Source organism: Equus quagga, chromosome 1, assembly GCF_021613505.1.
Source record: "Equus quagga isolate Etosha38 chromosome 1, UCLA_HA_Equagga_1.0, whole genome shotgun sequence".
Classification (NCBI taxonomy): Eukaryota; Metazoa; Chordata; class Mammalia; order Perissodactyla; family Equidae; genus Equus; species Equus quagga.
In genome coordinates, this window is record NC_060267.1 from 44296390 (window position 1) to 44314558 (window position 18169).

The following is an 18169-nucleotide window of genomic DNA, read 5'->3' on the forward strand; positions in this document are numbered from 1 at the left end:
TGTTCTTGGAGGGCAGGCACTGTGTCTTACTCCTTCACTGTCAGAGAAGCAGTGCAGTGCAGTACCTAGGGACCCAAGCTCTGGAGCCAGACTTCTCAGCTTCAGATCCCAACACTGCGCTCACTCACCGTGAGACCATGGGTAGGTCATCAAACCCCTCTGTTCTCATCTGTAAAATGAGACATTAAATAAATAGTAGTCTCCACCTTACAAGCTTGCTGTGATGACTAATGAGATTATTAGATATGTACTAAGCCCTCAATAAATGTTATTTCAGTATTGTTGTTATCTCTAGTACATAGCCCAGTGCCTGGCACAGAATTGTTGTGCAGTTGTTGTTGGTTGAATTGAAGTGAAGCAAGGATGTGATCCAGCTAGCCTGATAGGAAGTTGGGAAAAAGTATACTAGAGGGGACTGCATGAACAGATTATTTTTGGGGAAATGAGAATGATCTAGTAAGTAAAAGTCAGTTGATCATAGAATTATAGGCTCACAACCTAGTTTTCCAGCTGTGGTATGATGAACACAGAGCATAGTGGGATCATCCATGCCCTCCTCTCACCCCAAGTGCTAGATGCTGCAAGCCTGTAAATATACCATTTGTTATTGCAATAGCTTGTATAGACTGTTAATTGAAATATCTCCTTTGCAATACTGTGCATTTGCTTTTTAAAAAAATCTAAATGCTATACTTTATGTAGAAATACTGTTAAATTTCATTCCATTTGGTTCAGTCCATTATTCCAATTAATTCATATCCCTTCCAACCTTGATTCTGCAATGCGGTATGTTTTCTATCCTGTCTAGCTTTGTGTTATCTGCAGTTTTGTGAGCATGACTTCTATTTTATTTTCTGAAACACTGTACGGGTCACTTCTAAGAACAGATTCTCCTGATATCGTGTCACTAGAGACCTCTTTCCATGTTGGCATGGATTCATTAAACAATCTTTCTTTTTTGGATATGGATTTTAAACTCTTTTCAAATCTATCAAAGTATAAAATAATCTGTATCATGTTCCATCTTGTTCAAAAGGATGTCATGGAAAACTTTGCCAAATACTATATCTGTAGCATTTTTGTCTCACAGATGTAGTAATCCTATCAGAAAAAAAAAATGGGGCGAGCTTGTTGAAACCTGTTCCTGATTAACCTGTATTAGCTCCCAATACCAACAACTTCCTTTTCCAACTTGAACAAATGATTCATGTTTCAAAATTGTGAAGTTAATTGGATCGAGGTAGATTAGGCTCAATGCACAGACCTTGGCCATCTAAGTGAGAAATTTGGACACAATTCTGAGGGCAGTGAGAGGTTGTTGAAATTCTTAAATAGGGATTGTATGACAAAGTGATGTTTTAAGAGCCATCTGTCAGCAGTGTCAACAAAGGACTCTAGGGAGAACCTTATGTGAGGTTTGACATTTCCTGCAATAATCCCGGAATGGGCTGCTGGATTCCTGGGCTAAGCTAGTACCAATAAATATGGAAAAGAATAAATTTGGATTTAAAAGAAAAAATTCCAAAGGAACTATTGGGGGAAGATGATAGGAGTGAAAAAATAAAATAGGTACTTTTGGGCTTCCCAACCTTTTTCAAATCAACGAACATGCAAAAATAATATTAATTTGGATACTAGGGTAGATAGGGCTGCTTGGAGATGGAGATGGAGGTTACCCAACATCATGGGCCCCCAGGGCAGAGTCTCCCCTCCCCCAAGCCCGCCTTCTCCTAACCGCTGGCAGAAGACAATATCTCCACATGGCTGGGAAGCTATTTGGACATTTCTGCTTTAGAAATAAGTAGTCTTAGCAATATGAAGAAAAACAGACTTGCGCCAAAATCAGGACCAACTGTATGGAAAAGACTATACATATAAAGGAAAGCAAACATTTGGTTCCATGCATAATTCTAAACACAGAAGTGAAGTATGGTTTACATACTTGGATGAAAACTAGCATCAGGGTTAATGCCAAACAAGGTAGCCCAAGACACCAAGCCACTGTCCATGTTATAGTGACGCAGTAAAATAAGGGTGTTGGCTGTCTAGACCTAATGTGAGCGTGGAAGTAGGCAACACTTACTAACTAGACAGGTTGGAGGGAGGTCCACACCACACCTACAGAAGCACCAACTAGAAGCCTCAGTGAGGACAAGAGCAGAAACAAAGAAGGAGGGAATTTTGGTTTTGTATTATTATGGAAATCTAAGCCTAATTGCTTGAAAACTTAAGAAGTACTGCCAATTTTTTGCTCCTTATTGATTTCGGTAGTCAATAAATTAAGTAGTTTTGCAGTCCTGGTGCCTCACCTGTCTTACTAATTTTCATTGCTGCGTGGAGGAAATTATAGACTGGGAAAATGCAGGAGTTTGCAATCCATAAGTCCTTGTGATAATTGGAGACATTCAATTACAGAAAATTAAAAGATGTTCCCTCTTTCTTCAATAAACTCAATGACGGAGTGAGAACAAGAACTCACTAACGAAGTCGTGTAGATTCTATTATAAAAACAGGAATGAAGGGCTCTTCTAAAGATAATGGAGCCCATACATTTCTCCTGATGATTGGCGGCAGGACCACCAAGTGCATGATTCCAGGGGCATCCGTCTTTCACATTGGAGTACGTGTGAATGGTGCTCTCTGAAGTTGGGGCACGCAGTCTGTGTGACCATATGTGGGAGCTCACAGAGAGACCTATATGATTCATCCCAAGGCTCCCACCCAGCCCAGCAGGTGCATATCTGCACTGACCTCTGGGGTTCATCACCAGCCCAACCACACTCGTTTCTCCAGACAAGCTGTGTAATTTTTCTTTATCATTTTATTCCAGTTTGGGTCTACCCAATTCTCTACATGGCTTCCCACTGGACCTCTGTTACAAGCCAAAACACATCCTTCTGGCTCATTGGCTCCAGTCACTCTGTTGACCTTTCCAAAGCTATTTGCTGCTCTCACTACCAGCTCCTTTCTATAGTTAAGTAGAAAAAACTGACAGCCACACAAGGCGGAAAACTGGCATCCTCCCAGTACTTGGTGCAGGCTTCGGTCTTAGTGCTTACCACGGCACTGTATACATTTGTTTGCAGTTCTAACTCCTTCACTCAGTGTGAGCTTGACGAAGGGCAGAATGATACTTCTTTGAGCCATGGAACTTAGTAGGGTGCCCAGCACATAGTAGGTCCTCTTTTAATGTTTGGACAGTGGGTGAGTAAAGGAATATATTATCTTCCTTAGATTTGGACATGGTAGTCTCATTTGAATGTATTAAATGTACAATGCCTGAATTTCTTTGCCTTTGTTTAACAGCTTCCTGGGTGATGCTAGCAGAGGCTGCTAGGGTCTCCGTCAGTGGTTGCTAAGTCTTTCGTTTGCCCTTGTGCAGGTGGGGAAGTGGAAAGACAAGTCCCTGCAGATGAAGTACTACGTGTGGCCCCGAATGTGTCCTGAGACAGAAGAGCAGGAGGATGACCATCTGAGCATTGTAACCCTGGAGGAGGCCCCGTTTGTCATTGTGGAAAGTGTGGACCCTCTGAGTGGAACTTGCATGAGGAACACAGTCCCCTGCCAAAAACGCATAGTCTCTGAGTATGGCACCTTTCCCAGTGGCTCTGGGTGGCATGGGATAGTCAGATTTAACCCAGCTGTTAGCACCTGGCTGGCCTGGAACCTGAGGCATAGAATGAGTTAGGCACCGTGTCTGATTTTCATTTACTGTTGAGTGACGGAATTACTGTCAGCCTTGTGGTCTGATGTCTGGTTCTGTCCAGATCTTGACCTGGGAGAATTACTGCTAACTATGCTAATGTTTCTTTGGCGTTGCCTGGTCTCAATAACCAGGATCTCAAGTAGATAGAGATTTAAGTTTACATTGGTGTTGAAATATGTGTTCTAGGGCCAACATATTGTGAAATTTTGAGATTTAGAAGCATTTTTGGAAATAGGTAAACCTAATCTATGTTGTTAGAAGTCAGGATAATGGTTCTTTTTGGTGAGGGTGGGAGGTGCCTGGAAGAGAGAACAAGAAGCCTCTGAAGTGCTGGTAACTTTTCTCTATCTGGATTTGGGTGCTGGTTAGGTGGGTAGGTTCAGTGTGTGAAAATTATCCAACTGAACCCTTAGGATGTGTGCACTTTCCCAATATATATTATACTTCAAAGGAACATTAAAAATTGTGAGAAAACATGGTTCAATGTGATGAGACAATGACAGAATTGCAGTTCTGTGGTCTGATTTATTTCCTCACTCAGGTCTGATGTAAATTGTGCAGAACTGTGAAGGGGAGGCCTGATTTTGGGTTGGAGTTTTAATGGCAAAGGGTATTATTTTGCCTCTTGTTAAAGCCTTGTTTTTGTCTTTTGTTTCTTTAACTGGTTAGGAATAAAACAGATGAGGAGCCTGGTTATATCAAAAAATGCTGCAAGGGGTTCTGTATTGACATCCTTAAGAAAATTTCCAAATCTGTGAAGTTCACTTATGATCTTTACCTGGTTACCAATGGCAAGCATGGGAAGAAAATCAATGGAACCTGGAATGGTATGATTGGAGAGGTGAGTGTCAGGAAATAAGGACCATTTCCACTTTTTATTTATTTTGTTTCATTTAAACATTAAAAAGTGCTCATTTTACAAATTTTAGAAAATATAAAATAGTAAATAGAATTTACTGTTCCCACTAAAGAAAATCACTGCAGGGCTGTATTTTCCTTGTGGTGACCCCTCACCTCCCTGAATGTTCTAATTGGAGCATTGCACCTTTCTCTCCAGGTGGTCATGAAGAGGGCCTATATGGCAGTTGGATCGCTCACCATCAATGAGGAACGATCCGAAGTAGTCGACTTCTCTGTGCCCTTCATAGAGACTGGCATCAGTGTCATGGTGTCACGCAGCAATGGGACCGTCTCACCATCTGCCTTCTTAGGTAAGTGATGTGCTTGCAGGTGTGAAGGAAATGGAATAAAGATGGATAGATGGAATAGGGAAGAAGTGAAGGAGCACATGGCTATTCATCCAGAAGGTGGTTTGCTAGGAGCTTAACCCAGCCAGGAATTTCATTTGGGGGACTTCAAAATTGATTATCCCCCAACATCAAAACTGAAGAATACCCCCGCAAAGTAGGAAAGCAAGAGGCCCTATAAGAAAACAGTGCTGGACTGGTGTTCAGGGATCGGGCTTAGTCCCATTCCTGCCACTTACTCATCATTTGACCTTGAGCAAATTTGCCCCATCCTGGGACTCAGTTTCCTCCTCCATAGAAGAAGGCATTTCTGATTTCTGAAGCTGCTACTGGCTGATTTCTGAGGCTGCTTCTTGCTTTAATAATTTCTAATTCTGGATATCATTGAAATACCTATTTATTTTTAATTATCTTCAAGAATTGAGCTCAGTGCTACCAAAAAAGATTTCCTGTTTTCACATGAATTGTTTGAGGCTTTGCCAGATAAAGCTGATCTGATTCTTCCTCCCTCCCCATCCCATCCTTCCTCCCACCGTTCTGTACTTCCCCACTCTCCAGCATCATGTAAATGTCAAAAGCCTTAGATGTGATATAAGACCAGGTAAGAGAAGGCCAAGATTTTAATTAGATGAGGTCTTTCGTGAGCTCATACCCCATATTTTTTACAGGGTCTGTTAGAGCAAGGGATTGGAAAATAAAATGTCACCTTGAAAACAGCACACTGGGCTGGGAGACAGGAAGCCTGGTTTGGACATAAACAAGCTGTAAGCCCTTGGGCGAGTCACAGTCTCTCCAAACGACAGCAACATTTTTTTCATGAGGATGTTGTAATAGTCAGTGGCTAACATTTATTTAAGCAATATTCATGGGAGAATTATTCAATTAATGCACTACAAAGTGGAGTTACAGTTTCCTTAGAATTTTTCTATAAATTACTCAGGTTTGTCAGCTAACCTTCTTACTCATAGTGAAGCAAATTCTGGCCCTGCCAATTTTATGTGAAATGTTATTAGATAGCACACACTATATTCATTAATCCTCATAACAGCTTTATGTATTTTATTTGCTTTTTTCCTTTACAAGGATAATTGAAGCATTAAGAGATACAAACAAAACTACATTCTAATTCTAACCCTGTCAGCCTAGCACTAACCTTAATTTCTGGACAGGAAGAACCAGTGATACATCAATATAGCCCTACGACGACATGGAAATGCCGGGTGTGGTGGGTGAGGGGGTGTGTGTGTGTTTGGAGGAGGAAAAGTTAGTTAATTGCAGGGGTAAGAGAAGCCAACATTTATCGAATACCTATTGTGTGGTGTGCCAGGCATTATTGTACATCCTTTGATTATATTATCTTACTAATACTATTATTATACCCATTTTATGCTGTGGAAAACTGAACCTTAGACGCATTAAGCAATGTTCCAGTACTCTCTCTGCTAGTAACTGGCAGATCCAGGATTCAAGCCCAGATGGGCTACCTTCAGAGCCTGTGTTCTGGTACACACAGGGCCATTTCAGAGCTCAAGTCCTAAATCAGGAAACAGTGTGGAGGATAGAGACTAACAAGTGATATAATACAATGAGAAAGCACAGACTTTTGCTCCAGAAGATTCATTATAACCTGGCCTGGCCACTTTCTGAGTATGAACTTGGAAAGCACCCTGACCTCTTGGTCTTAGTTTACTGCTCTGTAAAGTATATAGTAATACCATAATGAAAGGGTCATTAGGAGGATTATATAGATGACGTGGTGAAAGTGCTTCCTAAATTGTAAAGACCAATACAAATGTTTGTTGTATTTTGTGTAGAGAAGGTTTGCCCTGAGCTCAGTGCAAGGAAAGACAGACTAGGGACGATGCTTTGACTCAGTTACTCCCTGACAAAAAGTGAAATCAGGGGAGGATTGCAATCACTGAGAGCCAAGGAGGAGAGGTTTTCTTCACTCCACTTTGTAGTGGAGCACCCTCTGCCCTAGCATCGCTGGCTGTCACTGAAGGTTTTCATTTTACAGTTGCTCTGTGCCTTATCAAGGTCCTTTTTAAATTGATTAAGTGAGGAGGTTTTTATAATTCCCTTGAAAGTTCAAAAGTAAAGTAAGTTTCAAGTAAGGAAACATTTTCTAGTTTCCAGTCAATTTTTCCCTGTTTTCAACTTCATCTTTATTAATGATTTGGAAGATGGAAAAAAAGCAGCATGTTAATTCACTTAGTTATGAGTTTACAATGTGTTGTGACGTCTAAAAAGGCCAGAACTATTTTGAGACACAATTGAGGGAGCATTGTATCATAGGACAGAATAGCGGTTGTCCCTTCTTAGGGCCTTCAGAGAGATGGCCCCTGGAATATAGTGTTCAATTTCTGGATACCTCTAAGCCAGAGAGATTTAGATCAACTAGAAGAGATTTGGCAAAAAAGATTAAAGAAATTAAAGCAAGTGTGTGTAGAACATTCTTGCTCTTTTACCTGGTCTTGTCCCATCTACCCTGTCACCTGGTGATAGGGAATAGCTTGTAGTTGTTTTGTTAATTACAGCTAAAGCATGTTCCCTTGTCACCTGCTAAATTCCCACTGCTGTAGATGCTGATATTCAATGTGGACAGATTTTTTTTTTAATGTTGACTTCTATTCTCATACCCTAATGACATCTAATAAAATACGCCATATCAAAGTGGGTTGAAAAAAGTAAATCTAAGCTGGGAAGTTTAAGAGAAGTGAGGCTAGGGGGCAAGGGAGTTATTCATTGTATGTAATTATTACTGAACCAAAACCAAGCCTAAAATAGTAACTAAGTCTGTTGAGAATGAATTTTCCCACAAGGCTCAGAAGCATTGGTGAAAATTTGTATAGGTCTCTACTGTGTGGTGTGGCCATATAGATGAGAACATATACCAAGAGCCAGTCCAATATGATTCATTTACTCCATATCTAGTACTTCCTCCAGTTGCACCATTTACCAGAAGACCCAGATAGTGGTCCAGTAATGGCAGAATATGTATAATCTCAAAAAGTTCACAAGCAAGAAGCTGTTTCTTCTCAAGTGTTTGAAAGAAAATAATCTTTGACATGCCCATCAGGGGAATAGAGATGCTCTTACTCTTCCTCCACCCAGGTCCTCGCTCTCTGAAGGGACGCACACACTTGTGGTTTGTTTACCCCCAAATTACGTGTTGTGTGAGCAAATGAACATGTGAGTTAATCAGAATCTCTTTGTTCTCTGTTTTAACCCTGAGCCCTCATTTCTTTTCCTTTCCCAGAGCCATTCAGTGCTGACGTATGGGTTATGATGTTTGTGATGCTGCTCATTGTCTCAGCCGTGGCTGTCTTTGTCTTTGAGTACTTCAGCCCTGTGGGTTATAACAGGTGCCTTGCTGATGGCAGAGGTAAGGCCAGCTGCAATTGTTGCATTTCTGCATTTTTCTCATTCTCAATTCCAAATCTTTATAACCCTCATTTGCTGTCTGCCTCCTCCCTAACTTATCCATTTCTGAAAATGAACCCTCAGCCTTCTATGTCATCAGCTTGGTGACTCACTAGAAATACCCCAATTAAGATGTTACTTTGAATCTGTATGTCCCTTCTCTGGCACAAGCCTGACCCCACGCCTAGTTCCATCCCTCGGTAAATGAGAGGATAGCTGGCCGTAGATATGTGTAGCATAAACATGTCAGACGAAACTATTTTGATAACTTTAGTCTATGAGCAGTCTGTCTAAACAGATAGACTAACAAGGCAAATTATACCCATCTATTAAGAATAAGGAAAAATAGGCTGCGCCAGGGTATATGCAGGGTAGTTGGGGCTAGAAGGGTTCTCCATAGTCAGAGGATCACCACTTAGCTACAAGATCTCCAAAGCATGTGTCCCTGCTCAAATCCCTCTGCTAGGGAGTATGGGAGTTGGGTGTTTGAAATAAAGTCGCCAAGAGAGACCAGTTCTCACCCACAGATACTATTGGGGGCAGTCCACTTTCCTGACTAGGTAGGTCCAGGGGTGTAAGGACTGCTCATGTGTTTGAGGTGTTTGTGAGACTTCACAAAGAGTTTACTAGATTTCTGAAGGGGGCCACGAGATCCTTGTAAATAGCTCCTCAGAAACTTCCTGAGAACCCTGGGATTAGGAAATATCTCACCTCTGGATCTTCTCCCATCCAGAATGTGAGCTTTATCCTGGAATTTTGTCTCTAAGAGGAAAGATTCTTAACCCCAGCTACACATGAAAATTATCAGTGGGAGACTTAAAAGATAGAGGTACATGGACCTCATTTTCTAATATTCTGATTCACAAAGTCCAGGGTGGAGCTTGGACCATTGTATGTTTCAAAATAGTGGTTCTCTACCTTGGTTGCATATTAGAATAACCACCATCCCCCACACCAATTTAATAAGAGTCTCCGGGGATGGGGTGCCAGGCAGCAGTATTTCGTGAAAGCTCCCCCAGTGCTTCTGTTGAAATCGCAGTCCAAGCTGTGAACCACCACTGCACTGAAGCTACCTTCAGCTACTGACCTACCTTCTGATTTGGTTTGTAAGTTCTGAGGTGGAAGTTTGAATGTCTCCACAATATGGTATAGTCTGGGGGCTTTCCACTTGTGCCAGAGGGTCTTCCAGAAGCCGTGACCTGCCCGCCATCCTGACAGGCATTAGTAACAAGTGAAACATGTGAGAAGCACACAAGTACATAAGTCTGTTGACAATGTCAAGAACTAAAGTTAGTGTGTGCCCTCCCCTCGCCTTGAAGAAAATCAAGGAGAAAAATCCAGACACAAAATTCAGAGCCAGGGCTTATATTTACTCACTTTACCAAAGGATTATTGTCTTCACAAAGGAATTCAACGTGGGGCCACTTTAAATATCAGGTCTCCTTGGGGCATTTTTACAATGTACAAAACTTTGATTTATAAACAACTTTTTGGTTACACATCTGTTCCATGAAATAAGGTTCACATACACAGATGTGTGTGCACAGTTAGATATTAGGCTTGACATGTGTAGTCAATGATGATTTAGTTGGCTGAGCAGATGCCATCAGGATCACAGATAGCATCATAAGACCTGTGCTAATGTGTTGTAAACTGTGTGGCAGATGTTCATTTCTGCAGTGGAGGGGCTACATGCAGACCAGACATTGGGCAAGATTTCACCATTACCAATCAGAGAAAGCAGTGAAGTCACTATAAATTCATGAGCAGAAGCCATGGCACTATCTCTATAAAGGTTGGGGGGAGGAAGGTCAAAGATAGCCAGCCTTTCTGCCCTCAGATATGCGTGGCAAAGCCAGGGGCTCTATGACTTCCTCTCTGGGCTTCCTGATATTCTTTTACACAGAAGCTACTACTCTAGGAAACCAGTTGGGAGGTGTTGACTTTGGAGTGAGGTCAAGGTTGTCTTTGAAACATTTAGTGCTAAGTGCTAGAAGCTAAAGAAAAAATCAGGGTAAAGTGCACTCAGAGCCATCCAGCATCAGTGTGAATAAAACTGGAAGAGGTCTATGTGATTTTGGAAGAAGACCCCACACAGTTCTTCTGATCATTTTCAAGTTAAATGCTTTCTTGGTAGGGACAAATATAAATTTTAGGAACAACAGTAATAAGGACACAAGTGTGACTAGGGTGGGATAGTTGCCTTTGTTATTCGGTTTTGATGTGATCTTGAGGGTCTTCTATACATGGGGCAGGAAGCTGGCTCCTCCAGTGCTCTGGCTGAGTCATGGCCATTAGTTGGAGCAAGATCCCGCACACATCCCAGGCCTCTGGTTTTTCTCCTAGAGACCCCTCCTCTGCCTTCCTGAGAGTCCCAGGAGAAGAGAGACACAAGCTCTCAAATTAAAAAGCTGTCTATGAAAGGGCTGGGTCTTAGCTGGAGCGTTTCCTGCTCTAAGCAGGAACTTACCAGCTTGGTGTACTTATAGGTTTAAATAGAACCAGTGACTCTATCTTAACTTTCTGTCTTTGTCTTTTCATCATGCCAGAGCCAGGTGGCCCATCTTTCACCATCGGCAAAGCTATTTGGTTACTCTGGGGTCTGGTGTTTAACAACTCCGTACCTGTGCAGAACCCAAAGGGAACCACCTCCAAGATCATGGTGTCCGTGTGGGCCTTCTTTGCTGTCATCTTCCTGGCCAGCTACACTGCCAATTTAGCTGCCTTCATGATCCAAGAGGAATATGTGGACCAGGTTTCTGGCCTGAGTGACAAAAAGGTAAGAGAACCATTTGAAACCTCCATCTTTCCCTCACTATCATTCTGAGCCATACTCAAAAGTTCTCATGTACCTATTAATTTTCTAAATCTTTAGAATTGACAGTTCTTTCTTGTGTTTCCTTCAATTGGAACATGGGAGCAGAAATCAGTTTCCCTACTGAAATAATACTACTTCACGTTCGCCTTCTGATTTGTGAAAGGTTCTCACAGGTACGCCCTGAGCTGCAAATAAGGGGCTTGGTATTGTCAGTGGCTTTCTGAGTACAGGGTACCTCTTGTTGAATGCACTTGGGTGGCCTATCAACACAAGCCTGCCCATTTGGTGTGTTATTAGAGGGCCGCCCAGTGCACCCACGCTGAGGGCACTGGGCCATTATGGCCTTCATTTTCCTCCCAGTGGTGTTTGGCTATGGGCTCTCCCTTTGTTCCTCTGCACACTCATGTGTTCCCAGGGCTGAGCAGGAGGGTTGTTCCCATTGTGTCCTGAAAAGAAGTAACTCTATTTAACTCGATTGATTGCCCTGAGTGGTGCTGGTGAATGGGTTGCCCCCATACCAATTGTAGGCCTCCCTGCTGGCCCGTGCAGTTAAGAGAGGAAGGAAAGTGTCTGCTGGTTTCCATCTTTTCTGGGTGAGGATGTGCAAAACCCATTCTAAATACATCTGACTCTGTAGGTCTGCCGGAAGCATCATGGTTTCTGTGGGAGCTCTGTCTCCTGAAACCATGATAACCAAGATGGTTCAAGACTGGTGATAGGAACTACCTTAATGGAGCGTCAAGTAAAGCTCATGGAAACCTTAGAATAATTCTGGAGACTTTCCCTTACAACAAATTTCCTACTCTATATTTCCTTAAGATTTAGAAGATGTGACTTCGAACCCTTTCTCCTAGAATGAAGCTATGAGATATAGACTGATATATATTTAGACCAGATAGATCGGATAGTTACTGACTTATCTCATGGGTTAGGTTTCCCCAAGATAAAACTTTAAACACTTAGCAAGTGGTCTGAGAAGAGTGGGAAGGAGGAGATCCTTATGCATATATGATCATTCACTATGCTTACCTCTTCGTATTATCTCTTTCTCTGATTTGTCTTCCTTTTTACTTTATTTTTCTTCCTTATTTTTAAAAATATTCCCTTTCTTGTATTTCTTTTTCCCTTGTTTTTAAGCTTTTTTTTTCACTTCTCTCTTCTAACTCATGCTTTATTATGCGTTTATTCATATAAATCTTTCTCTATCTCTGGTCTTTTGTCAGTATCCTTCTTTCATCATTATGATCCTTTCAGAAAATTTAACATCTCCCTTCATCCATTTTACAACCACTTCTTTTTGTGCCTCTTTCTGTAACCTGGGCATTAGTGGGGCTGAGAACAACTACTTCCTCAGGACTCCATACTTGGATGTGGCATGGCTGAAGTGGACCATGCCCATCCTAAAACATGAATGTAGTGGAAGCGTGGATAGATCATGTCCCTACATGTGGATTTTTCAGAGGTATGGTAGACCATATCCTCACGTCAGGATATGGCAGAGGTGTGGTGGATCATGTCCCCACACAGAGTATGTCAGAACCATGTTGCCATGCAAAATAATGTGGTAGAGGTTTGATGGGCCACAGTCCTTCCTAGGGCTCTGGGCTGCTAAGTGGGGGAATCCACCATATTGGCCACCTTGTTTTCTTCAGATGTCTCTTGAGAATTGCTTAGGACACTGTCTTTATCGTTCTCATATCTTCATGGGTCACTTGGCAACAACTGAATAATTTTCTATTTGAACCAAGCATAATTGAGATGGAGGGAGATTGTTCTCCCTTCTCTGGTTTTGAAAGAGCATATCTCATTCTAGGCTGCTTAAACTGGAGAGGCTGTGTACCTGTCTGTCCTCTGCACCTTGTTGGTTATGTTCTGAAAAGCAGGAGCCCATCAATTCTTTGCTTAAAGAACTTTAGTAGCTCCATTGCTTATAAAATAAAGATGTGGTTTTATTCAGATGTGGCTTTCAAAGCTTTTACAAATGATTCCCAGTGTGCTCAAGCTCTTGTCTCATCAGCCAATGCTTACATTCTTGCATCCTACATTCTAGGCATCCTTGACTCCCTATCCTTCCCAACCATGCCTCTGTCTGTACCTCTACCTGGATGTTCTCCTCACCCGTCAAACTCCTTCTGAAACTTTAAGACCCAGATTGGAGATCACTTCATTTGTGGAGCTTTCCTTGGCTCATCTTATTCCTTCCTCTATCATGGCAATCATTCATACCTTTATCATAACACTTGTCTTCCACATTGTACTGTATAGTAATCTGTAGACCTATACCTGATTGTATCTCCTCTATCTGACCATGAGCTCCACAGGGTCAGTGATCATAACTGGTTATCATTAAAAAAAAAAAGTTCTGTAGGGAAAGAGAGTATATTTACTTAAGAGCTTCTTAGGCAGAGCAGTGGACTAAGGCCTTACAGGCAACGATAGCAACAAAAGAGCAAGAACCTTTTAACAGCTGTTTAATTTGAAAATGCTTGAAATGGTTATCTGATGTATTTTAGAACTTTGCAAATGACAAAACAGTAAAGTGTAGGCATCCTACCAGAGAATGTCAACATAATTTACATAATTACAGAAAACATTTAAGTAACTAATAACATCTAACTGCATATCAGTGTCAGGAACAGTAATCTAAATCAGAGTTTTCTGAAAGTGCACTTAAAATGTCAAAATTCTTATGACTTTTACTTCAAAACACCTAAAGAAAACAAAGTCTTGAGACTGACTTTGCATGAGAGGAAGTGTATTCCATGAATTTAGAAAAAGAAAAAGAGTAAGGTCAAAACAATAACATTAAGAATAGAAATTAGTTGATTTTGAAGATTCTTTTTTCAATATATTAAATTTTCATCAAGGAAAGTAACGTTTAAAATGGAGAGGTGTTCCTAAACTTGTTCTGACTATCACAATGACATATCTTCTGTTTAACTCAGATCAAATGATAAATATCTTGGAATGATGATGGGAAGATAGTTGTAGACATTAAATGTGTATATTTTTAAGAAATTATCTTCAATTTTATGGGAGAAAAGTGTTCCCAGATCTCACTTATGTTAAGGTATAAAACCAGAATATTCAGAGTTAAGTTTCCATGAAAATCTATTTTAGGGCTCTTTTTTACTGGATGGCTTCCATTTTGCAGGAGCACATTACGTCAGTGAATTCAGAATTATTCCACTACAGGCTATAACTAAATATGGGTGCAAGCTCTAACATTTAGCAGTCCTACTGTACATTCCATCAGCTTCCCCAGTGGGAGGAGGATGTAAGGAAGCTGGTGACATCTTTCTTCTCTTAACAAAGAGCCCACAATGCTAATTCTTATATTTCTCACCTATCCAGATGGATTTCTCATTTTGTAGTCTGCCAACTACAGTATGGAAGGGAAAGAGCTTGGCCAGGTGAAGGAGGGGACATATTTGCTAGGCAGTGGGTACACTGGGTATGTTACATATATATGTATAATCTTCATATAGGTATGATCACTCCCATTTTACAAATAAGGACACTGAGACTCTGGGAAGTTTAGTGACTTCTTTAAAGTCACACATAATCAAGTGACAGCCAAGGTTTGAGTCCTTGTGTGTTTGGTTCTAAAGTCACTTTGCCAGGATGTCTCCCTTGTAGCTAATCCCAGACAAAGTTATAACACAGCTAAGGATTGGCATTGACAGCCCTACCCCCACTTTCTTATTTAATTCCCTACCCTCTGGTTTAATGACCTTCAGTATCAGTTCCGCTTAACCCAACCCTTCTCAGGGCACAGTACACTACCACTGCCAAGACTACTATTACTAATTCTATTACTGCTATTGATAATAATGGTAACAATTATCATTATTAGTAATATAAATTCAGCAATAATATCTCTGCTAACATTGCTTCGGCTCTTACAAGCCAGGCATAATTCCAAGTACATTACGTAGATTATCTTATATAATGGTGCTATTAATATCTTCGTCTGTAGATGAGGAAACTGAAGCTTGGAGAGGTTAAGTAATTTGCTCTTCCCATGTTCCTGGCTGCTGACAGCCCCTAAAGATTGTGCCACCCTGTTCAGATCTTGATGCTTTTTCCAGTTAATCCCCTTTCTTCCTACCCTCCCATCTACCTTGTCAAAGCTTAACAAGTTAGATCCATTTCCCCTACTAGAAAGGAGCTAGCTGATTAACTGGTCCATAATAATTAGATAGTATTTTAACCTTTGCAGTTTACTTAGTAAGTCTTTCAGAGGTGTTGTCTTAAACGGAGAATAATGGTGATTTCCAGTCCTTGGACAGGCTGATGGCCCTTAAATTGACTTTAGCCTGGGCCTAGCATAACCCTGAGCTTTAAGCCACTGTTGGAGGGTGGGAGAGGGGTGGCAGCAGGAGAAAGAAGGGTCAGTTATGGAGTCAGAGGTGAAGGAAGCCTGCAGGGAGACAGGCTGCAAAGATCACTGAAGGCTGCTGTCTGGCCTTCGGGCTCCCGAGAGTATCTGGCTATGTCCTGCTTCACACATTCCTACCACCAATGTGACATACACCCACATTATATTTTGCGGTTCTTTTCCTCAAGGAGCTACAAGAACTTTATTAACTCTAAAATGCCAAAAAGGTGCTTATCTAGTTAATGAGGGCAGCCATCTTTGCCTGCAACATTGGAGGTACAACCAGGATGGCCCTCTAACAACTAAATGAGGACCCCGTGGTTTTTCTGGATTAAGATTACTCTGAGTTTCTGAGAATTCCCACCGGGTCTGGAAGTCATCTCATATCCTTTTGGGATACAGACAGTATATGACTTTTAAACAAGTGAGCAAACAAGTAAGTAAATATGCATTCTGGAAGAAAACTAGCCTGGTGAGAAGCACTTTTACTTCACAACTTCACTGAAATGTTTGGGTGTATTTGAGCATGTGTGAGGAAATGGAGCCATGCTTTCCACTGAACAAATGAGTCTGCCTTGCCCTATTAACTTTAAGCTGAAAGCCAGTGGGGGACGGCTGACGTCAAGCCTGATCTGTCATACCTTGGTCCTGGCCCAGTCCATCTTGGTCAGACCATGGAATACCGAACTAAAAATGGCTTACTAGGCAGAGCAAAAGGCATGACTGACTAGCCAGGGAGGTAGAAATGAGGGCCTGGGCTGGACCTCCAGGTGGCGGAGCAAATTGTAAGAGTATGGTTTATTGCTTGAGAGTCCTCTGGATCTGTCAAGCAAGTGGTCCTCTTGTAACATCTGGTCAAGAGCAGTTCTGGAGGAAGTGACAAGAGAAGAAAACTCCCCAAACCCTGGGAGTATATGGGGTACAGGATATGCATGGGTGGGGGAAGGGACACCAGCCCCTTTGTCTCTTAATTAGCAGAACCAATGTGACACTGTACATGGACTACTTCCCCAAATGCTGGGCCTCCCTCATTACTGCCAGGGTGGCCTCCGTCCAGATGGACCCCAGAACAAAGCACTGGGGGCTTTGGCAACCACAGGTCTGTTGGTCAGGGTCAACTCTCACCGCTTCTCTAGTTTTATTTGAGAATGGAATGACTTATGTCCTCTCACCAGTCCCCCTTGAACCTTTATTCCTGAGTCCATTCCTGATTTGACTGGATGCCTTGACTGAGACATCCAATGGGACTTAGCAGTGGTCACCCTCCCAGTCCCAGAATGCAGATGTTTGACTACTGGGCTCCCAGGGGGCCCCCAGAGTTTCCTTTGCCTCCTTCTTTTTATGTACCCATTCACAGCATCAGGCTTCAGTCTACCCTCTTCTCCTTGAATGACCACCTGGCTCCTGATATTCTGTGACTTCCCCACACAGGATCCCTCATCTGCTATACTTTTGGGGCTTATAGTGGATTGAATGGTGTCCCTCAAAAGATATATCCATGTCCTAACCCCTGGAACCTGTGAATGTTAACCTTATTTGCAGATGTAATTAAGTTAAGGATCTTAAAGATCATCCTGGATTATCAAGGTTGACGCGAAATCCAATGACGTGTCCTTATAAGAGAAAAACAGAGAAGGATTTGACACAGAAAAGGAGAAGGCCATGAGAAGGCAGAAGCAGAGACTGGAGTGTCACAGCCACAAGAAAAGCCTGGAACCACCAGAACCTGGAAGAAACAAGAAATGGATTCTCCCCTAGAGCCTCTGGAGGGAGCACAGCCATGCTGACACCGTGATTTTGGACTTTTGGCCTCTTGAACTGTGTGAGAATAAATCTGTGTTGGTTTAAGACACCAAGTTCATGGCTGTTTGCTATGGCAGCCACAGAAACCTAATATAGGACCTTTGTGACTCCTCTCACAACCTGACCTCCAAGTTCATTGTACCCTCTAGAGTCCAGCGCTTCTAGTCATCTCAGTCTTCTCTGTCAGCCACCCAGCCCCGACTTTCTAAAGTGGGCATTTCTTACAGCAGGATCCAGTTCGGCTCCTCTTTTCACTAATCTTTGCTTAGAAGAACTGATCTACGTCATGCTGAAGATGTGTAGAGACATGTTTTATACCCAGAGGGAGTCTTCTCCATCTGCTTAATTTTAGGGAGACAATAGAAAACCTAAGCGTCATTGTGTGCTCCCTTTTGCTCTGTCCTTGAACCTGATTACCATTAGTTTCTCACAATTATGTAGTGTGTTATTTGTGTGCACACTTCCCATACACCTTCCACTAGAATTCTTGATTCTAGTAGAACCAAGTAACAGCATTGTCAAAGGAGATTGAGGACATGATTTTCGTAGTGTATCATTTTCACAACTTTTTTCTAGAGAAAATGTTATTAATGCACCCCTCTCACTGTTCTGGATTGTGCTTCATTGTTCTAGTAACAGAACTGAAAGGCCCTTTATTTGATCATCAGGCTCAGGTGACATTTTTCTCATTAAAGGCAAACAGGTATCCTCTCTCTTCATGTCATGAACATACATTTCTTGTTACATTCCTTGTTACACAGGAATGCACACTTATATATGTGTATATCTGT

General features: G+C 41.8%; 1 protein-coding gene across 1 annotated transcript in view; it reads left to right on the forward strand.

Annotated features, from left to right (window-relative positions):
• The window catches only part of GRIN2B (glutamate ionotropic receptor NMDA type subunit 2B), a 400440-nt gene that overhangs the window by 348651 nt on the left and 33620 nt on the right, over window positions 1–18169 (forward strand). Inside the window, exons 6-10 of the mRNA XM_046655975.1 lie at window positions 3383–3585; window positions 4376–4547; window positions 4764–4917; window positions 8213–8338; window positions 10926–11155. Of these exons, the coding sequence (XP_046511931.1) occupies window positions 3383–3585; window positions 4376–4547; window positions 4764–4917; window positions 8213–8338; window positions 10926–11155 (885 nt within the window). The remainder of the gene's footprint in view (window positions 1–3382; window positions 3586–4375; window positions 4548–4763; window positions 4918–8212; window positions 8339–10925; window positions 11156–18169) is intronic.